This window comes from Canis lupus, chromosome 33 (assembly GCF_048164855.1).
Source record: "Canis lupus baileyi chromosome 33, mCanLup2.hap1, whole genome shotgun sequence".
In the NCBI taxonomy this organism is placed as follows: domain Eukaryota; kingdom Metazoa; phylum Chordata; class Mammalia; order Carnivora; family Canidae; genus Canis; species Canis lupus.
Window position 1 is genome coordinate 27,016,423 of NC_132870.1, and position 23,740 is coordinate 27,040,162.

The 23,740-nt window shown below is 33.4% G+C and overlaps 1 protein-coding gene across 6 annotated transcripts in view; it reads right to left on the bottom strand.

The window, feature by feature from the left end:
• Nucleotides 1–23,740, bottom strand: part of TBCK (TBC1 domain containing kinase) — a 222,120-nt gene that overhangs the window by 84,670 nt on the left and 113,710 nt on the right. For all 6 annotated transcript variants that reach the window (XR_012023194.1, XM_072810106.1, XM_072810107.1 and 3 more), the window contains 2 exons: nucleotides 12,278–12,314; nucleotides 11,052–11,213 (listed from right to left, as the gene is read on the bottom strand). Coding sequence is in view for 5 of the 6 variants with exons in the window: in XM_072810106.1 (XP_072666207.1) it covers nucleotides 11,052–11,213; nucleotides 12,278–12,314 (199 nt within the window). In the remaining variant the exon portion in view is untranslated. The remainder of the gene's footprint in view (nucleotides 1–11,051; nucleotides 11,214–12,277; nucleotides 12,315–23,740) is intronic.

Here is a 23,740-nt window from a genome sequence, read left to right on the forward strand (position 1 = left end):
AGTAACCCTGATATAACCCAGTGTAAACTCTGATACAAGTCTGAGAAAATATATAAAAATTAAAACCCAACATTTCAAACAAACAAACCCCAACATTTCTCATGAACACAGACATAAAGTTCTTAACAAAATATTACTTAAGTGTGGTAGGATGAATAATGGTCCCCAAAGATATACATATCCTAAGCCTCGGAATCTATGAATATATTGTTATATGGCAAAAGAATCTTGAAATATGATTAAATTAAGAATCTGGGGATGGGAAGATCATCATGAATTATTCTGGGGGACACAATGTAATGCAAGTAACTTTATAAGAAGGAGCATGAATTTATAGGAAGTGGAAAGAGATGTGACAATATTATGCAGCTGGTGTTAAAGATGAAGGAAGGAGCCACAGACAAACGGGGCCTCTAGAAGTTGGCAAAAAGGAAATGGATTTTCCCTTCAGAGTTTCCAGAAGGAAAAAGCCCTCCCAACTCCTTGATTTTTGTCCAGTCAGACTGATTTTTAACTTCTGACCTCCAGAAGTATAATTCATAAATCTAGGGGCACCTGGGTGGCTCAGTGGTTAAGCATCTGCCTTTGGCTCAGGTCGTGATCCCAGAGTCCTGGGATCGAGTCCCACATCGGGCTACATGCAGGGAGCCTGCTTCTCCCTCTGCCTATGTCTCTGTCTCTTTCTCTGTGTCTTTCATGAATAAATAAATAAAATCTTAAAAAAATAAGTCATAAATCTGTGTTGTTTGTGGTAGCTTTTACAGGAACAATAGGAAACCAATACACAGGGGTATACCCTAGGAGTAAACTGTTTTTCTTCACAATATTTTTTTAAATTCCCTCCCTCCCTCCCTCCCTCCCTCCCTTCCTTCCTTCTTCTTTTCATTTTCTTTGGGTAATACTCAATAGAGGAATTACTGTATCATTATGGTATTTCTATTTTTAATTTTTTTGAGGAACCTCCAAAATTGGTACAGCGGTTTTCCACATTAGCTGTACCAATTTACATTCCTACCAGCAGTACACCAGGGGTCCTTTTTCTCCATATCCTTGCCAACACTAATTATTATTATTATTATTATTATTATTATTATTATTATTATTATTTTTGATTGCAGACATTCTCCTACTGTAAGGTGATAATCTCACTGTGGCTTTGATTTGCATTTCCCTGATGATTAGTGATGTTAACCATCTTTTCATGTACCTATTTGCTTGCCATTTATATGTATTCTTTAGAGAAATGTCAATTCAGGTCCTCTGCCCATTTACTAATCAGGTTTTTTTATGTTGGTTTTTTTTTATGTTTATGTTGTTATAAACATTCTTTATATACTTTGGATATCAACCCATTACTGGAAATTTCATTTGCAAATATCTTCTCCCATTCAGTAGTTTGCCTTTCAGTTTTGTTGATGGTTTCCTTTGCTGTGGAAAAGCTTTTTATTTTGGTATAGTCCCAAGAATTTATTTTTTGCTTTTGTTTCCCTTGACTGAGGAGACATTATCGAAAAAATGTTTCTATAGCCTATGTCAAAGAAATTATTGCCTATGTTTTCTTCTAGGCATTTTATGGTTTCAGGTCTTACATTTAGGTTTTTAATCCATGTTGAGTTTGTTTTTGTGTATGGTATAACAAAGTGGCCCAGTTTTATTCTTTTGCATATAGCTGTCTAGTTTTCCCAGCACCATTTATTGAAAAGACTGTCTTTTCCCCATTATATACTCTTGCCTCCTTTGTTGTAGATTAATTGACCATATAGGCATGGGTTTATTTCTGGATTCTAATCTGTTCCATTGATCTATATGTCTATTTCTGTGCCAGTACCATGCTGTTTTGATCACTAACAGCTTTGCAGAATATCTTGAAATCCGGAATTGTGATACCTCTGGCTTTGTTCTTCTCTCTCAAGATTGCTTTGGCTTGAAGTCTTTTGTAGTTCCAAACAAATTTTAGGATTGTTTGTCCTAGTTCTGTGAAAAATGCAGTTAGTATTTTGATAGGGATTGCATTAAATTTGTAGATTGTTTTGGGTGGTATGGACAGTTTAACAATACTAATCCTTCCAATCCCTGAGCATGGGATATCTTCTATTTGTTTGTGTCATCTTTAATTTCTTGAATCATTATTTATCGTTTTCAGAGTACAGGTCGTTCACCTTCCTGGTTAAGTTTATTCCTAGGTATTTTATTCTTTTTGGTGCAATTATAAATGGACTGTTTTCTTAATTTATCTTTCTGCTACTTCATTATTATTGTATAGAAATGCAATGGATTTCTCCATATTAATTTTGTGTCCTGCAACTTATTGAATTCGTTTATTACTTCTAATAGTTTTTTTTGGTGGAATTTTTAGGGTTTTCTCAGTATAATATCATGTTGTCTGCAAACAGTGACTGTTTAACATCTTCCTTGCCAATACAAATGTCTTTTATATTTGTTTTTCTTGTCTAATTGCTGTTTTTAGGACTTCTAGTACTATGCTGAATAAAAGCGATGAGAATGGACATCCTTGTCTTGTTCCTGATGTCAAAGGAGAAGTTCTGTTTTTCAACATTGAGTATGAATGTTAGCTATAGGCTTTTCATAAATGGCCTTTATTATGTTGAGGCATGTTCCCTCTAAAGCTACTTTGTTGAAAGTTTTTATCATGAATGGATGTTGAATTTTGTCAAATCTTTTTGTGCAGTGTTAAGATAATCATTATGATTTTTATCCTTCATTTTGCTAATGTATCATGTTGAATGATTAGTGAATACAAAACCATCTTTGCATCCCTGAAATAAATCCCACTTGATCATGGTGAATGATCCTTTTAGTATATTTGTTGAACATGGTTTATTAGTATGTTGTTGAGGATTTTTGCATCTATGTTCATCAGGGTTATTAGTCTGTAGTTTTCTTTTTTTGTGTGTATCTTTGCTTTTGGTATTAGGGTAATGCTGGCCTTGTAGAATGTATTTGGAAGCTTTCCTTCCTTTTCTAATTTTTTTGGGATAGTTTGAGGAAAATAGGTATTAATTCTTTAAATGTTTAGTAGAATTCACCTGTGACTTCACCTGCTCCTGGACTTTTGTTGTTGGTAGTTTTTGCTTTGTTTTGAGAGAGAGAATCTTAAGTAGGTTCTGTGCTTAGTGCAGAGCCTAATGTGGGGCTTGATCTCACGACCCTGTGATCATGACCTGAGCTAAAATCAAGAGCTGGATACTTAACAGACTGGGCAATGCAGGTGCCCCAGTTGGTAGTTTTTTGAATAGTAACTTGTAACTGGTCTGTTCAGATTTTCCATTTCTCTCTGATTCAGTTTTGGAAGATTCAGTTTTTAGAAATTTATCTCTATCTCTATAGTATTTCTGATACAACAAATATGAGGATTTTCTCTTATACCAACAACTAATTTTCCAACTCTCTGAATACCAGCTGGGTGTCCTACAATTTAATTCAATTATGAACAGAAAATACCCAGAATTTGCACAGATCCCACAAGTTAAGGGCTCAGTCTCACAAGACTGCCTCCATTTCAGATGCTGGTCACAAGTCCTATACTTCTGACCAACTGGCTATAATCTCATTTCTCAGGTTAATTTGCTATAACAGCTCACATAATTCAGGGAAATATTTTACTTATGTTTACCAGTTTATTATAAAGGATACAAATAAACAGCCAGATGAAGAGGTACATAGGGCAAAGTCCAGAAGGATCCTAGGTGTGGGAGCCTCTATTCCTGTGAAGGTGAGGTGAACCACCTAGCATGTGGATATGTTCACCAACAAAGAATCTCTCTCAACTCTTTAGATATTTTTATAAAGGCTTCATCACATAGGCATTAGTGATTATTAATTCAATTTCTATCTCTTCTCTTGTCCTATGAAGACAGGGGATGGGGCTGAAAGTTCCAAGTTTCTAACCATAACTTGGTCTTTCTGATTACCAGCCCTCATCCTGAAGCTCTCTAGAAGCCCACAAAGATTCATCTCATTAAAGCAAATGCTGCTCCCATCACCCAGGAAATTCCAAGGGTTTAGAACCTTTGAGTCAGGAGCCAAAGTCAAAGACTAAATATTAGAACAAAAGATGCTCTTAGCATCCCTGTCATTCACGTAATTATAGGTGCTTTAGGAAATTTGTGTCAGGAAGTGGAGGAAGAAAACAAATATATAGTTCTTATTCTGTCACACATGGGGATTTGAGGTTGGTTTAGCAAAATGGACTATTAATTAATGAAATTCTTCAGATTAACAGACTAAGGGAGGAACACTAAATGATTAACTAATAGATGCTGAAAAAAAACGTGATAAAAATTCAATACCCATTAATCATAAAAACTCTGAACAAACTAGGAAAGGAAGGGAACTTCCTCAATCTGATAAAGGACATTTATAAAAAATCTACAGCTAACATAAAGCTTAATGGTGAGACATCAAATGCTTTTTTCCTTTTCCCTCCTAAGAGTGAACCAAGACAAGGATATGTTTTCATCAATTCTATTCAATGTGGATTGAAGGTCTTAGTCAGTGCAAACAAGCAAGAAAAATAAAAGAAAGGCATAAAAATGGGAAGGGAGGAAATACAACTGTCTTTCTTCTCAGACAATATAGTTTTTTACATCTGGAAAAAATTCTAAGTAATCTACAAAACTATTGGAACTAAAAAGTGAATTTAGCAAGTTTGAAGGTATCGTGGTGCAAAATTCAATTGAATTTCTATATATTATTGATACATGATTGGATAATAAATTTTAAAATATAAAGATATTTCCTCCATTCTGAGTGCTAAGTACTTTTCCACTCCAATCTGTTGCCACTCTGCCTTCCCAGGCCTTCAGGTCTATTAGACCACAGGAACCTTCTGCTCCATGCTTCTTTGTTAGACCTCCAAGTCTGTGCTGATCCACTTGACCCTGTACTATTCCATGTGGAAAAATAAAACATGGAAGAGTTGGTGGTTTCTTCTATTTAGCTTCTTGCTTATCCTATTGTACTAAGCAATTATAGACTTGACTGCTAGTTTAATTTTGGCTTATTGTCTTAATTAGCTACTAAAACAGCTGGCTACCAGCCTGCTTGAGCTCAGTCTATCCCCTGACAATATCCATAAAAGAAACAACTGATGAACTTCAATGAAATAAAAAATACCAACTTATTGAAAGACAGTTGAGAAAATACGTCAAGAACAAATAAAACTCATACACATTAATAGAACAGGGGAATAGAAACTGACAGAGGAGTGACATGAAAGAATTTTCTGGGGTAACAAATATTCTGTATCTTGATTTGGGTGTTGTTTATTACTGTCAAGATATATTGAATTGTACAATTGAGGCTTATACATTTCACTATCTGTAAATCTTATATCAATTAAAAATATGTCTAAAAATATTGAGAGAAAAAACAAAAAGAGGAAGCACAAGGTAGGTCTTTGTTTCTTCCTACAAAGTATTTTATGTAAAATTTTCAGTTAGACTAGATGGAGAGCTTAGGTATTGAGTTACATTCCATTTGTTCAGTTACATAGCATAATTTATTATCTATTAAAAATTTTAGAACATTTGAATAATTTCATTAAAATCCAAAACCACAAAGGAGATCTGTAACCTATTAATCTACCATCCCAATCACAGATATTTTTGACACAAATTATTTATAAGAAGAAGATGAGAAGTATTCTAAGTATTGATGTTCTAAGACATGAAAACATCTCAACAATAATACGAGACTCTCACTGCTTAACAAACAACTATAAAGTTGCTTATCTTACTGATAGAAAACAAGGTGAATGGGATAAAATATGCTTATTATGAAGCATTTTCTATAAGGTAAATCATAAGGACAGCACTCTCTGACATTCTCAGGCTGATAGACCTGCTAACCATCATTTAATATAGTGAGATGAAGTATGTTATAGTGGGTAGGGAAGCACAGATTCAAGACTCAGTAATCTTGAGTAACTCACTGATTCATATTTTAATACTGATTGTAATGAGTATTATCTGTAGTCCAAGCAACACAAGGATATAATGTTATTACTAGATAAGAGGATTCTAAAACACAAGAAATGTGTAGTGAGAGACCAATTTACTCAAATTTTGTAGGTGCTAAAGAGAGATAGCATCTGAAAATTCTCTTAAGACTTTGCCTTGTCAATTACCTTGGTAAAGATCAATAGGTACTCTTTTAGCATATTCTTGAACTTATCCCTGGCCAGTTGCTCTCTGTCCATTCTTTGGAATCCTAGCATTTTAGAGGTGTCTAATGCATTTTGCACTTTACACCCAGAATCATTTTTCTAAAATATAAATCTAATTATGTCATTTTTCTGTTTAAAACTTTCCAATTACATACAGAATAAACCCCAAATTCCTCAGCATATCATTTAGGTTCCCCATAATCAGGGCTCTATTTCACCAGTTTTTATCACCATTATCAGTGCTATTACCCTAGTCCATTCACTCCAATTATCTTTATCTCTCATCCTACCCTCCAGTCACTCTATTAGTATCCTACTTAGTGTAAGATGGTCATGCAGTTGCACACCTCTGGTCATCCTTATGCTACATTCTAAGCCTCCAGTGCTTTTTCCTCATCCTCCTATGTGGCTAGTACTGTCTTATCCTTACATTTATGACCACAGTGCATAAACATGTGTCTGTCATATAATTATTTTTATTAGACATGTATTGAATAAATGACTTAACTTATCCTAAGGTCTCACAGAAAGTAGTCAAAATTTCCTGGCAACCAATTCACTCACTTTAGGTGCTTCACTGCTCAAAAACATTAAAACAAAGTTGCTAAGTCTTATCGATCAATATTATTGAATGTTTCCCAAAAGTAAGTCTACTTTTGCCTTGCCTTTTTGTTCTAAACATGGTATTTTTCACAAACCCACATTTACTGGAGTTTAGCTTTACTAACACCATTGTTTATCTATATAATATTTTTGGATGATTGTCCTTGTTTTGTGATCCTTTCACATTCTTAGTTCAATTCAGATGGACACGAGAGCAGAACAGTGTTAAGACAGGGCCAAATGAAGTCTGACAGATATCATCCTGTAATTGAGCTTAAAAAGTGGTAACCTTGGAAACTGTCCTCATAACACCAGTGGCCAATATCCAGTATTGGATGGCACTATGAAAAACTGAGTATTCCTTCTAAAAATACCGGCCACTATTTGAAAATTGTATAAGAAATGGCAATGTACTGCTTTCATATTTATTTCCTCTAGTACTAAAATGACATACATACATGTCAAGAACTTTGAACAAAATTTTCTAGTACATTTGTATTTCCTCAGAAGGTAACATCCCACTATATAATTTATTAGAAGGGAACAGAATTTGGGAACAATTTTTGGCAAAAAACAATATCTTTCTATGTTCTCTTTTTAAGAATTAAAGAGTATAAAGTGACAGGAGGGAGAGAGAAAGGATAGGGAACTCCTGGAGACTGAATGTTATATGTTCTTTATGTATTTTTAAAACATTAAATACTACATGTACTTTAAGAGAATAGTTATGCACACTATGCGTACTCAGTACCAGATTTTGCGTCAGGTGCATTATGTATATTATCTTTAGTGCTCATTGTAACACTAAGGCAGAAATTAACGTGCCAGAGCTGGAGTGTGAACTTACACCCCAGCTGTCTGTAGATAACATAGATCAGCAGGAGCAGTGCTCCTTTCAGCAGGAGCATCGCACTGAAAGTTTCCCAGTTCACACAGGCACTTAACTGTCTTGACTGCAAAGTCTGTGCTGTCCATCTACTATACTACATCATCTCTGAGCAATGAAAGGAAATATTCTGCTTAGTCATAATATTCACTCAACATAGAAGGCTTACTTGACTTCTTCTTACTAGACTTCTTAGGTAATTCCTCAATTACTTTTGCTAACAAGGAAATCTATATGATTGATATCTGCTTTAATAATTTATAGAAAAAGCCAAATGGGGTAATTGCTGCAGTTATAACACCAATAGGAAAGCATGTCATGATAGAATGGAAAAACGAAAAAAAGCATAATAATGAAGATGACAACATTAATAATCAGTTACATGGTATTTGCTCTGTGCCAGGTACTCTAAGTTGCTTAGGTATATTTATTTAACACAGCAAACCCTATGAGGTAGGTATTATTATCATTTGCATATAGTCAGAGTTAACGGAAATAAGGAGGTTAGGTCATGACCCTAAGGTCACATAGCTATAACTGAGAGCCAAGATCTGAACCCCAGGTGATCTGGTTCCACATTCTATGCTCTTAACAACTAGAGCTATTGAGTGTCTTTTTGTAGAAAGAAACTAGAAAGGATAACAACAACAACAACAGAATGCAACCCTATTTTGTTCACAATGTTACCAACTAGGCAGCATTTCCATTATGTTACTATAAATAGATGTCCTAAACAGTGAATTTAGCAATCTGCTTCAGCAAAGAATTTAGTTAACTTTGCTGTTTGCTTATGCAAACTTAAACTCAGTTAAGTGGGGATTTCAGTAAAGTACAATGTATTTAGTGAGTTCAAATCAATGCTTGATCCTATCCTGTCTTTATCTCCAAAATTGGTCTCAAGAATTAAAGTGAAAAATAGAGTTAGTTTCTGTAGGCTAAAAAGATTGTTTCTCTTAAATATGCTCCAAGCTTATGTCACATAATATTTTGCTTAGAATGGGTACATTCAGTGTGTTTGTGTATGTATTATTCTGGATTCACTTCTTAGGACTTCCCATGATCACTTCCAGTTCTTTCAAGCATCAAGTATAGTTAGGAAGCTCAACATGATGAAGAAAAGAGATCTCTTTAGATCTATTTAGGAAAGACATCCCAGGGCCTCCCGGGTGGCTCAGCGGTTTAGCACTGCCTTCAGTCCAGTGCCTGATCCTGGAGACCTGGGATCGAGTCCCACATCAGGCTCCCTGCATGGAGCCTGCTTCTCCCTATGCCTGTGTCTTTGCCCCGCCCCTCCCCCCCACCCCGTCTCTCATAAATAAATAAAATATTTTTAAAAAATAAAGGAAAGACATCCCAGGGGCACCTGGGTCACTCAGTGGTTGAGCATTTGCCTTTGGCTCAGGTCAAGATCCTGGGGTCTGGTATCAAGTCCCAGGGAGCCTGCTTCTCCCTCTACCTATGTCTCTGCCTCTCTCTGTGTGTCTCTCATGAATAAATAAATAAAATCTAAAATAAAAAAAAAAAAAAAAAAAAAAAGACATCCCAAATAAGCATCCTTTGATTAAAAAGAAAATATAGGTGCACTTTAGGGCAAGGTCTGCATTTAGATTCTTTCCGTTTTTTTTTTTTTTAAGTCATATTTTTATTATAATCTCTTTCTGTCCCAACAGGAATTATACAGTGACCAAGCAAATGATGAGCCAGAATTATGGAACTAGGGATCAAGACAATTCACATTAATAGAAGGCATCCTATTTTTAAAGGTAGGTAGAGTTTACCTTTTCAACAGATCAGTTCTAACAATGTATTCTTACTTTCTGATTTTGGAAATAATAATGAGTTACTGTTAATAAGCCTATACAATCTGACAACAGATTCTTTCACCATTGTTTAGTGATGCATTTATGCATGAAATTGGAAAGACATTAAATTTGCTTGATCTCAAAATGCACAATCTGCATTTCCGATTTTTTTTTTTAATAACCGACCAGAAAATTCTTTTAATCCTAATTAATCATTCTGTTTACTTTGGCAAGTTGTGAAAGAGAGGAAAACATCTGCAGGGTACAGAGAGAGTGTTCCGAGTTTGTGAAACTAGCTTCTTTATTATTGTCCAACACCAAAGTATTTGTACTGCCGAAGCAAGCACTATTGTCCAACATCAAAGGAAAAAAAAATTGAAAATTTGAATTTCAAAAGGAATCTTCCAGAAACAAATAATATAAGAACTAAACTACTTGTTTGCTCATATAAAGACTAACTTAAGTTTGGTAAGTTAGGAAAATGATGTGGTACTTTGAATTTGGGGGAAAGAAGGAGGAGAAATTTTAAATAAATCGAAGCATTTTTGTTATTATTTTCCCAAAAGGATGAAAATTTTCAACAACAGAGAAATGGTGAAGTACCAGATATAGATTATCCACTAAGGATAAAAATCAGGGTAGATAGATAGATATTCCTCCTGAGTGCTTAATAAATATGTAATCTTAAGGTAACTTTCTTTTGCTCTTTGTTTTTTAGGCAAATTTATCTCTTGGATAACTTTAAGTGCATGTATTATCAGCAGTCACTTGGGCCTGCCTAAAGCTATGGAGAATAACAATAAACTCAGCAGAAAGGTTAGAGCTAATGAAATGCTGTTTGAAGAAAGTAAAATTTTTCTATTGGAAAAACATTTTGATTTCTGCAAAGAACATAGTTTTTTAGTTCCACAGATTGTTATATCCTAGGTAACCACATAACTTTCATCTTTGCAACCACAGCAGCAAAGCTTAGAACATAGCTGCATTCCCTATTTCCACACTTAGCATTTAACACCTAGATTTCCAAACTCCTCACTTGTGAGTATAATATATAGCTTAACTTACTATTTCATACCATATGACATAGTATTTCCCAGGATTGTGATGTGCTCTCCGAAGGGCACAGAGTTTCTTTTCCTCAAACTGCCAAATGGTTACTAGGCAGCTATGGATAGGAGAGACCAATTTGCATGTGGGTTACATCTTTGTGAAAATACAGATTCTCAAACACCTAAACAAGTAGCTCTTATTTACTCTCTATCAGTTGAAAATAAATAGGCCTGTCTTAAGCTTGAAGGCAAATATATCACTGCCCCCAGCTCTTTTACCCTTTCTTTGATGGCATCACTGACTCTAAAGTAAACCATAGCCACCTAGTACGCCCCAGGTTTGTACTTAAAATGCTGGAAGAGCAGATGTGGCCGTATATGGGCAAGGGAATCCAGAGAAGGGAGTCAATGCTCAAGAAGAGATTTTGGAAGCTTGGATGACTATTTTTGCCAATTGCTATTAGATTGTCTCATTATCTTATAATTGCATTTCATTTAGTGATTCTATTTATTTATATCTATACCTGGTAAATCAGAGAAGAGAAGAATGCACTCGTTAAAGCCATTAGCCAAAAGCCGGTCCCGTAGCTGCTGGAGAATTGCTACTCCAATACAGAATGGGAAAGAGGAATTCCCAAGGAGTAAGGTATCCCAGAGGTGGAAAATTTTGTGCAGTGGAAATACATCTGTAAAATAACAAAATGTAAATACATTAATTAAAAAACCAAAATAACAGAAATTAAAACAATAACAAGCTGTTTTACTAGACATATGACAAATGCCTTATGGTCAAAACTGTTTAAGAACAAATACTACCAAACTGTTTTTATAAAATGTTTATGTGGTTTTATAAAATATTTATAAACACTATTTTTGGTTTGGTTTCATAAAATGTTTATAGAACTTTTTATACAATATTTATTGCTTCCTAAGGCATCTTTAAAAATTGATAATCAAGTTGGTCAAATAGATGACATTTTCTATCCTCCATCATCAATCCTAGTATAGTTGTTCCATTTATTATATTTCTTCCTAGAATTTTCTTGTTATACTATTCTCACAAGTTTATTTACCTAGGTGAAATTTAGTCTTGTTTCGGATTCAGTATTGTTACATTTTTATTATGCATTCTAAATAATTGCTTTATTATTTTATCCTATTTTTTGCAACTTTATTTTTTTACATTTAATGAGACTGGATATCTTTCCAGGCCAATGAATACAGATCACTCTAAATATGGTACTCTATTTATCCTATATACCCATTTAAACAGAATGTCCACTATATTAACACTGTAATTGATTAAACTATTATATATCTACATAATATGTTTCATTCCTAAAGGAATTCCAGGTTTGGAAATAGCAAAAGTATTAGTTATTAAAGGATCTCTAAAAATTGACTCTCATTTGATTTGTAAAAGTTGCCTTCCAAAATTCTATGTACATACTATATAGTTAATGTTAATTTCTTTTTCAATAGAGGGCAGAGATTGTATGACTGTCATGACATGTAAGATAGGCATCCTATATATCACTATACAACATTCACCCTATGCTATACTCTTTTTGATATTCAGCCCTCAAAACAATTCAAATTTCTCCCTACCCAACTCTATTACATTAGAATTAAATAAGGATATTCATGTAATTATATCTGTTTAATATCACTATAGCTATAATATACTGGGGTAGAACAGAGCTGTCCTTTTACCAATATGATATTGAAGAAAAGGGGAAATAATACTTACGAGTAAACATGGTGAGAAACCAAGGTATGGCATAGAGCTATGGGTGGAAGAGGAAAAGGGTGCCAGGGATGGATAAAGAAAAAATAAAAGATAATTACAATGATTATCAATAAACTGAATGGTAAAAAATATTTGATACTTTGGTCTACTCCACTGATTAAAGTAAGAGTAAATGTCAATAATTACTACTACAAATACTCTTCTAAATAATATCTCTTACAAATGCTGCAGATGACACTTTCGCCAAGGATTATTCCACAGAATGTCTTCACTTCATCAAAGAAAATACTCAAGGCAATGCCTAACCCAAAAACAATACTAGCTTGCCAATTCCAAGGGTGTACTTTTAGGTTGTACAAAAATATTTCTGAGATTATAATGGTCGTTATCAGTGTTGAGTTACCCTTGGTATTTTTGAGAATTGATAAGATGGTATTTGAAAAATGTCTCATAAAAACGTACTATGAAGCACATGCTTTCTATTATCAATCTCAAAATTAATAGGAAACTTCAAAACAGACTAAAAGTAAGAAGATCTAGAAATGAAATAATTCGTGTCTTTAGCTGAGTGACAAGTTTGCTTTCCTAAGCTTATTGTCTAGGAATGAATACACACACACAGTCTCGTATATACACTTTGAATTAATTTTTTGACATTTTGAAAGTGAGAAATTATTCTTAATTTCTAAAATAGTAAAAGCTCTTTTGTCAGTAGCAAGTATCAAAAATCAATAATAATTTATAGAAAAATGAGAAAAAACTCTAATTTTATTTTACTTTCTGTATCAGTGCAGTCTATATTAGACAAAGATTTCTATACTACCTATAAAATTTAAACAAATATCCTTTCAAGGCCTATCAATTACGAATTCATGAGTAAAGTTGCATATGTCTTTGAATAGCACACACTGAGTATTTATATTATCAAAACATTGGTCAAAAACCTTAGATATAATTATATACTATGTTAAAATCTAAGTACTGTATGAGAAATAAAGCCCAATGCTCTCCACAAGATCATTTACATACATTAACACACAGTTCTTTCAAGTGACATTATAAAAGGGAAAACTGAGGAGTACAAAGGTATGGGACTTCACTGTAAAGAATATGTATTGTAGAAAACAATAAAATATAACAAAATCTGAATTCTTCAGCTTAATTTAAGTTTAAAAATAATCAGTAAATATCAGTTTCATCACTATTGTTTAGCTTTTCTTTCTTTAAAGTATGTGACATAAATTACATTACAATACCTCTACCCTTCTGATCAAAGCCAAGTATTTCCCATTAGGAATCTTAACTGAATTACTTTGGTAACAAGCTAACAATCTGTTTTCACACATAGTATAGAGGGCATTGTATGAGGAACCTACACAAAGTAGAGAAGGAATCACTTCAAATGATCAGAGGGAAAACTTACCAGGCTCACACAAAGCCAGGAATAGTTCATCTTACCACCAGTCAGAATAAACAAGAAAACTAATAAACAAATAAAAAATCTGTAATAAACAAGAAATTGGATAGAGTACTTAAGAGTACTGCCTTAGTAATATTAGCAAAATTATGCTCCCAAATTATGCTGCTGTGGTCTTACTTAATAAACCTTAGAAACAAGCTTTGAAAGGATCAAACTGTTTCAATGTTAGTTAGCTACATCCCAAAATGAAGTTCAAGATACTTGGACTTCAAGCTAAGGATGTCTATGTTAAGTAGAGACATGGCAGATACAAAAAACAATTCCAACAAATCAAACTTTTGGAGATGAAAAGTATAATGTTTGAGACCCAAAAAAATATACTGGATGGGATTAAGAGCAGATCGGACATTGCAGATGAAAAAAAATAGTGAACTTGAAAACATCAAAATAGAAAGTGCTCAAAATGAAACAATGTTGGGGAGAAAAAGGACCAAAAAAAAAAAAAATCCTAAGCATCAGTAACTTCAATCAGCTAAATATATATATTAGAGCTACCCAAAGAGACAGAAGAGATGAGAAGAGACAGAAAAAAATATATTATTTATTTATTTTTCAGAAATAAAAATTGAATAATAGCTTGAACATTTCCCAAATTTCATGAAAACTATAAACTAATAGATCCAAAAATCTCAAGATCCCAAACACAAGAACCATGAAGAAAATCACACCAAGGCACATTGTACTCAAATTTCTCAAAATTAGTGGTAAAGAGAAAAAATCTTACACTATAGCTACAGAAAAAAGCCGTAACATTATATAAGAGCATCAGTAAGAAGATTCTTCTCAAAAATGCTTTCTTGTCAGTGCCCAACAATAGAGTGTAGTAACATTTTTAAAGTATTAAAAAAAATTGTCTCTTTAGAACTGTACGGTTAGCAAAAATATCTTTTGAAGACAAAAAGTAAAACAAAGACTTTCATACACAGAGAAGCTGAAAAGTTCATCACCAGCAGTCCTGTACTACAAGAAATGCTGAAGAAGTCCTCCAGGCAGAAGGGAAATGATACTAAATAGAAATCTAGATCTACACAGAGGAATGAAGAGATAGGGAATTGTAAATGTGTATGTGGATGTATGGAAGACTTTTATTTTTAAAAAATCTTTAAAAATAGTTGATTGTTTAAAGCAAAAAGAGTAACTTATTGCGGGGTTTATAACATGTAGAAATAAAATTTAGGACAACTATAATGCAAACACTGGGAGGGTAAAATGGAAATATATATTATAAAGTATTTGTACTATCTGTGAAGTGGTATAATAATACTTGAAAGCAAACAATTTCTTAACTGTATCACTGTTCACATTTTAGATTACATAACTTTTGGTTGGGAATGTCCTTTGCATTTTCAGATTATTGAAGTGATCCAAGCCTCTACTTAGTAGATACCAATAGCATTCACCCAGTTTTGTCAAAAACATCTCCAAACATTGGCAAAAATCCTCTGGGAGGCAAAACTGCCTGTTTGAGGATCACTGCATAAATCCTAAGGAAACCAATAAGAAAACACAACAGAATCATAGTTAACATGTCAACAAAGGAGATAAAATCAAAGGAAAAAAAAAGCAGATAAAAAGGAAAAAGAACTGATAAGACAAAATAAAAATATCAAATGATACATTTAAAAGCAACCGTATCAACAATCACAAAAAAAGGCAATGCTTCTTGTGATGGTTGATTTTATGTGTCAACTTGATTGATATGGGGTGTCCAGATATTAGTGAAGCACTAATCTGGTTGTGTCATGGAGGGTGTTTCTGGATTACATCAACATGCGAATCAGTAGACTTAGTAAAGCAGATTGCCCTCCTAATGTGAGTGGGCCTTATGCAATTTGTTGGAGGTCTCAAGAGAACAGAAGACAGAGTAAGGGAGAGCTCACTGACTGACAGGATATAGCAGTGAACAAAAACATAGTTCCAGCCTGTAAGGAGCTTACGGTTCATTAAGGGCAGTAGATATTCACTAAATATTCTTTCAATTCGCTCCAATTAGGTTCTTGCCTCCACTTCACTACCAAAACTACTCTTACCTTTGTTATAAAAGAGTTCTAAGTTGCTAAATCTAATAGTGAATTCTTATTCTCAATGCTTCTTTACCAATCATCAAGGGTGTTAATTATTCTTACCTTCTCACCTTTCACCCCCATATGACTTCTAAGACACCACATTCATCTACTTTTCTGCTCAATCTCTTTTGTTGGTTCTTCAACTCCCTGACTTAAATATTGGCATGTCTTGTTCTCAGTCCTTGGACTTTTCCTCTTTTTTCTATTTTTTCCCCAAATGATTACATACATCTGTCCCCGGCAACCTGCTGGGTTTACCTTCAAAATTATGCATAATGCAAAAAACTGCTTACCACCCCTACCACTAATTTCCTGATTCAAGGCACTCTTGTCTAGATTATCACAATAGTGCATGACTAACCTTTTCAAATTCCATCCTTGCCTTCCTTGAGTGTCTTACCATAACAGCCAGAATGATCTTGTTGCAGTGTTAGGTGAGAACACATCATTCCTCTGGTCAACAGTATACAGTGGCTTTTCACCACTGTAAAAGCTAAAGTCTTAACTAAGCAATCTGGTTTGATGTAAAATCTGATCCTCTTTGACTCTCATCTCTCTGTTCATTGGGATCCAGTCACATTGGTCTCCTGGCTGCTTCTTCAACATTTTTGGCATGCTTACATCTCAGGGCTTTAGCTCTTGCTGTTGCTTTTGCTTCAGTTGCTCTTTCTCTCAGTTCCTTAAGGCATTTATTCAAAAGTCACTTTTTCCATGAAAGCTTTCCTAGACTGACTTCCTCCTTCCATTCCCTTTCCTTTTCTTCCTCCCTCCCTTCCTTTTTTCTTTCTCTTCCCCCACCCCCTCATTTTCCTTTTCTTTCTCTCTCTCTCTCAAGTTTTTAATTCCAGTTAGTTAATAGTGTTATATTAGTTTCAGGTGTACAATATAGTGATTCAACACTTCCATACATCACTTGGTGCTCACCACAAGTGCATTCCTTAACCCCCCATCCCCTATTTTAACCTATCTTCCACCCCGCTCCCCTGACCACCTTATTTAAAAATTTAATTTCTTCTTCATCTGAGCACCTCACATTCATGTCCTTCCTTAATTTTTTCTTTAGTACTTATCACTAACCAACATACCATATATATATTTACCTGTTTTATTGTTTATTCCCACTAGAATATAAATTCAATGAGGGCAAAGATTTTGTCTGTTTTTTTTTTTTTTTTTCCATTGACATACCCATGGCCTTGGAAAATGGGCAGGACATAACAGGCACTCACATGTTTGTTGAAAGAAAGAAAAAAATATATAATGAAGACAACTGAGATAGATTAAAAGATCCAAATATAAGATTATACATCATATTGAGAAATTTTTCAATAAATAGGAAATAATGAGAAAATCAGCTAATCTTCCTTGGATAATATATACCTGTGTGTGTTTGTGTGTGTGTGTGTGTGTGTGTGTGTCTCCATATTAAATAGTGGAAAGTACTTAAAAAACACGAAACTTAAAATTCTGAATTATATACTTATACTTTGATAACAATGATAAAGAATTATTAGAAATAAGTGAAATGCATATTTTAATAATATTTGAAAAGTAATAATTAATTCAAGTTGAAAACATTTCGTTAATACATAACAACTCCCAGGTGCTCACCAGCATCAGTCATCTTTTATCAACTGAAGTCAGGTAAATAGTTAATATATTCTGTGAAATAATAATGCGTGTTATTTATTCTTACTTTATTTGTACCTTTTAAAATTTTAACTGATATTTTTGTCTTAAATAATTCCTTAGGATATTGGTACATCTTCATAATACAGTCTCATGTATGAGAAAAATAGCAGTATAACATAATTTTGAATACTAGGCTGGTTCACATTTTAATTTAAAAAATAACAAATAATGAAATATTTTATTAAAATATAAAATAACATAAAATTAGCCTTATTAAGTTAGATATATTATTAGCTTTTCCTGACTTAAAGATGAGTACTGAAATCCAATAAAAAAAATCATACATGCTTTAGCTATTTTTCCAGATGATTAAATTATTTTGCTTTATTTGGCCTAGTGGTAGTTAACTAAGTCAGCTGAGTAAATACTGCCCCCTAGCTACATCAAGAAAGAATAGTGATATTTAAGCATTTGAGCAGGTCTTTCCAACGGCCTGGTAATATCAAAATTACAAATATCAATAGGAAAAGCAAAGGCGGGAAGCTCATTAACTTTTATTTCGAAAAGTAGAAAATTATGGTTTAAAAAGTTGTGAACTTATACAAATGTAAAAGATTTAAAAAGGAAATATTTCTTATAAACTGGATGAATCTTCTGACAAATGTAATTTACATATTGCATTGTTTCTCCTATTAACATTTTTAATTTATATTTTTACTTATTTTATGTATTATAAAAATTATTTTAAGTATTATATTTTATACAATTATTATTATTATAAAAGGGAGTTCCTTCTAGTTGAGTTTCTTAATCTACCTCCTTATAAGCATACTGTATTTTGTTTACTTCAAGTCAGAAGTATGATTACATTTAAATTACATTTAAGTTAAGCCTCTTCTATGAAATTACCTCCACTTTGCAATTACCTAGGTATATTTATCCTTTTCCATTTTATTCTGCATGAGTTCCTCAAAACCATTTGATGTCATTGAGTGGGCTTATACTTTCATTCTAGTTTTCACTATTTTAATGAGTCTACTATTAATATAATATTCTCAAATATCTCTGGGCTTCATCAGTTCACTTTTTATCTCCTTTTGGTAATCTATATATTTTTTAGCTCCTTATTTTCTTCATTTTTATTTTTATTATATTTTTAAGTTTTTATTTAAATTCCCATTAACATATAGTGTAATATTAGTTTTAAGTGGTTTATCTTTTTTTTAAAGATTTGAGAGAGAGAGAGAATGAGAGTGAAAGCTGGGATGGGGTGGATATGGTAGAGAGCGGCAGAGGGAAAGGGAGAGAAGTCGACTGAGTGTGGAGCCCCAAGAAACAGGGCTCAATCCCACAACCTAGAGATCATGACCCGAGCCAAAACCAAGAATTGGAGGCCCAACCAACTGAGCCACCCAGGAGACCCAACAGGTCGCTCATTTTTTTTTTTTTTTGGTTGCTCATTTTTAAAGTAAGATCATGTTGGGTTATTTTTGTGAGGTAACAGAAGACTTTTTCATTTGCTTTTATTAGTGATTCTTTTATTTCTTTTCTCCTTTCTTTTTCTCTCCATCTTTTCATTATTTATTATCTTCAAATGGGTCCAGCTTCCTAGTAAAGAATAAATGTTAGTATGGTGGAGAGGTAGAATTTGGGGAGGGTAGTTCATAATCGCCATTCAAAACTGTTGCCTACAATATATTTCATTAACACTCAGGGTATATTGGACTCAATTACAGTTTTTGATATGCTTTTTTGAGCATTTCTAACTATTTGTAAGGATTGATATTTTATAATATTCTATTACTTTTAACGAAGAAAAAATAAAGAGAAAATTTATATACACTTTTGAAAAGAAGATTAAAATCACCATATGAATCTATTAGGTCCTTTTATAAATCTGTGATACATTACTGAAAATTCAGTGATCTTATTCTTCTTGCATCATGAAATATTTTGTTCTTTTATCAAAGTAGGAATCATTTTATTATTACTTTTCAATTATTCCCAACTATGCTAAAAAATGATTAAAACAAAGGAAAAAAGAAAAATGATGGAGTCACCTAGAAGGATGGTATATTAAAATAAATGATCATTATTACCATTTTCTTTTTTTCCTACTGAATCATCTAAGGTATGACATCATCTTTCAAGAAGATATAAAAGATTCATGAGACCTAATTACAGTGTGTTTTTTTTAAAGAGTTCAATGAACACAGTTGAGAATTCAGAATTTCTCATTTTCCACCCTCACTAGCAAAGAGAAAAAAATACTGATAGAGGATAATGTTTCACAATTATTAGACCAATCGAAGATTGGCAGTAGCATTCTAGATTCTAGTGAAGTGGTAACAGTGTTACACTGGTTATATAGTGAAATTTCAAACTGAATGCTCAGGTGATGATATCTTAAATGAATTTCCTCAAACACAAGAATCGAGGTAAACAATAAGTTGGTCTCTCACAGGAAAGGACTCATTACCCAATATTTTGTAACAAAAATCTGGACCATCCTATTTTGCTAAAAAGATAAATGAGAGTGAGCTTTAATCTTAAAATATTTCTACACCAAAATTTCATACAATTTAAGTGGATAGGGACTCCTGGGTGGCTCAGTGGTTGGGCAGCTGCCTTCAGCTCATGTCTTGATCCCGGGGTCTGGGATCGAGTCCCGCATTGGGCTCCTGCGAGGAGCCTGCTTCTCCCTCAGTCTATGTTTCTGCCTCTTTCTCTCTCTCTCTGTGTGTCTCTCATGAATAAATAAATAAATCTTTAAAAAAAAATAAGTGGATAAATGCTAAAGGTAGGCATGTTTACAAAATGATTGGAAGGAAACATAATTAGAAAAAAATCATTAAATTTATTAACCTGTGTTCATTTATCTAAAATGAAAATATTTTGCAATTATCAAACAAAAAAGATGCTGTTCTCCAACAAAGTTATGAGGCCTATTAATGTTTTGTTTTGATAACTGCAGGTTTTGAACATGCAGGTGCAAGAAGAAGACCCAGAGAAATGCTAGAATCTATTAGAAATGTATTTGAAATCTAGAATCAATATTTACAAGATAGATATGCTCCAGGTTCATGCATGATAGATGAGCAGTAAATTCAAAGCATTCTGTACATTTCAAGAATACATACTTTCAAAATGATGAATATATGGAATAAAATTTGCGGTTTGCTATATTCATAGTCTTACTAAATTTCTAATAAAATTATTTTTTGCTATGTCTTCATTCTACTTCTGTAAATTATTACAAAATTATTTAAACATATAAAATAATTTAAAAGTTCTATTGGATTCAGATGGTAAACAGTTTTCTTTCTCTTGTATACAAAAGGTTATATTATTACATCTTTTGCAGGTAATGATTTCCCTAATTCTAAAAAAAGAGGAAATTAAAATTAAATAACTGTATAATCATTTCTTTTTTTGTTTTTACTTGACTTATAATATTGAACTGAAAAAGTATAAAGTAGAAATCAGTAATAAAACCAGCTGGAGAATTTAATAGCTCTAGGATCCACAGTCTCATTTTAGGGAAGGACTATAGGTACTTTTCAATTCCAGAGTGCCTTTCAATTATCTGAGTACTAAAAAGCTTTTTAAAATTTTCACGCAAAATTAATTTACCTTAAGTAAAGGACAAAAAGACATGTTATGTAGCACTTTCTGGAAGAAAAACACCTTAAAAATCTAGCAAATAAAAAATCAAGGAAATAAAAAAGGTAAAATTCAAAGTGGTGAGTGCCAATCTTACCAAGTGGGATATGCAAGAAAGTCTTCATTGTTATTAGTACTATGTTGCCTTTGGCAAAGAATTCATTTTTTAAAAAATATTTATTTATTTGTTTATTCCTGAGAGACACAGAGAGAGAGAGAGGCAGAGACACAGGCAGAGGGAGAAGCAGGCCCCATGCAGGGAGCCGGACGTGGGACTTGATCCTGGGTCTCCAGGATCACGCCCTGGACTGAAGGTGGTGCTAAACCACTGAGCCACCCGGGCTGCCCTGGCAAAGAATTCATTAACTGATACAGCAAAATAATATATGCAGTACAGCTTGCAATAGTATGTTTTTCTAAATGTAAATCATATTAATATAACCAAAGAAATAGTATGTGATCAGACTCTAACAATAAGTTAGAACAAGAACACTAATAATGGTTAATTCCTTAACACTGTGAACCTAGAACTATACTGAGTAGTTTATATGTATTATTTAATCATCACAATGTTCCTTTGAGGTAAGATTTATTATAATCAACACAAACACTAACAGGACTGTGGATAAGAAACAAACAAGTATTTAGCTAATAAGTTGAAGAGTCAGGATTAGAACTCTGGCTCATTTGACACCAGTGTCTGAGTGCTTTCTTTCTATACCAGTTTTCCCAAATTGTGGTCACAGACCCCGGGGGATCTTCAAGACCCTTTTTGGGTCAAAATTTCAAAGCTGTTTTCACAACACTACTAAGGCACTTTGTGTTGTGTGCAAAACCACTGGTGGATAAAACTGCTGGTACCTTATTACAAATCAAGGCCATGGCACTAAAGTGTAATAGTCATATATTCTTGTAATGGCTTAAAATTAATAATTGTATTAAGTATCTTTTAAAATGTTTTATGAGACAAAACGGAAAAAATGGAAAGCATGCATAAAACTCTTATATTGTATACTGAAGTGTAAAGATTGTTTTGAGGAAAATCATTTGGACAATCATTTGAGCTGTGAGTCAAGGCAGGTGCTCCCCCGCCCCCCCCACGAATACCATTCTTTTTTTCCTTGCAAGTATGACATATAGACAATTATTTTTTCCAGACTTTCATATTAAGCAGACATTTCTCAAAAAAGTGAGCCTGCCACTTCAAGAAAAAAATGGTAGCAGTCAAGTGAATATTAGAACTTTAGAAAACTTGTTTCTGCCACTGTAAGCTTGGCAGTTTTCTAATCCTTAATGGTTTTTTGGATGAGATCAGTGATCATATTAATGAAAATGATTTTTAAAATATTGCATAATGAAAGGTTTCATAGTTAAAAGATTTGCATAATTCAGTAAGCCAATATTTTAAACGATCAATGCATGACATTATAAAATCATGTGTAGATAAAAGCCATTCAAAGCGCAAGACAGGGATGCCTGGGTGGCTCAGTGGTTGAGCATCTGCCTTGCTCAGAGCATGATCCTGGAGTCCTGGGACTGAGTCCCACATCGGGCTTCCTGCATGGAACCTGCTTTTCCCTCTGCCTGTGTCTCTGCCTCTCTCTCTCTCTCTCTGTGTCTCTCATGAATAAATAATAAAATCTTAAAAAAAAAAAAACAACACGACAGACTGATCGGTTTGAATGGAATAGAGTATGAAAAGTTCATAGGTATGGTTTTAGACCATACATTGTAACTAAGCTGTAAGAAACTACCACTGCCTGAAAACGCCCTTTGCCAGCTACATGTCTATATAAGTCCTAATTTTCTTCATACACTTCAAACAAAATAATGATTCATAACAGACTGAATTCAGAAGTAGATATGAGAATTTAGCTTTCTTCTATTAAGTGGAGACTGCAAAAATATAAAACAATACCACTTCACCATTTTTTTTAAACTATTTTTTAGAAAAACATGTTATTATGGTTACCATGCAGTGGCTTTGCTGTCATTTTTATTTATTTTTATTTTATTATTATTTAAAATATTTTATTTATTTATTCATGAGAGACAGAGAGAGAGGTAGAGACATAAGCAGAGGGAGAAGCAGGCTCCATGCAAGGAGCCCGATGTGGGACTGGATCCCGAATCCCAGGATCACACCCTGAGCTAAAGGCAGACGCTCAACTGCTAAGCCACTCAGGCATCCCTTGCTGTAATTTTTAAAGAAATTAATACATTTAAATATTTTTAAAAAGTGTTAGTAATATTGGTAGATATAACCCACATAAACAAAGACTCTGGTATCCTGATCCTTAAAAAGGTCTCAAGATCAAAAAGTTTGAAAACCACTATATATTAAACTATTTTACTTCCTTTCACTTGTCTCTCAACCAGTAGAGGAATACATTGGATTGGGAACAGAATGGGGAGGAGATTCAAGTAAGGATTTACTAAACAGAGAAACTTGCTGGATATTTAACTTGTGTGTATGTGTTCTTAGCTAGAAGGTACCAAAATATTACTTTAAATTACTTTATGATTCCCTATGAAATTAATAAGTCTTTGAATTTTAAGATTTGGACCATTTCTGAAAGGTAATTAAACTCTCTTGGGGAAAGGAGAGCTCAATAAGCCATT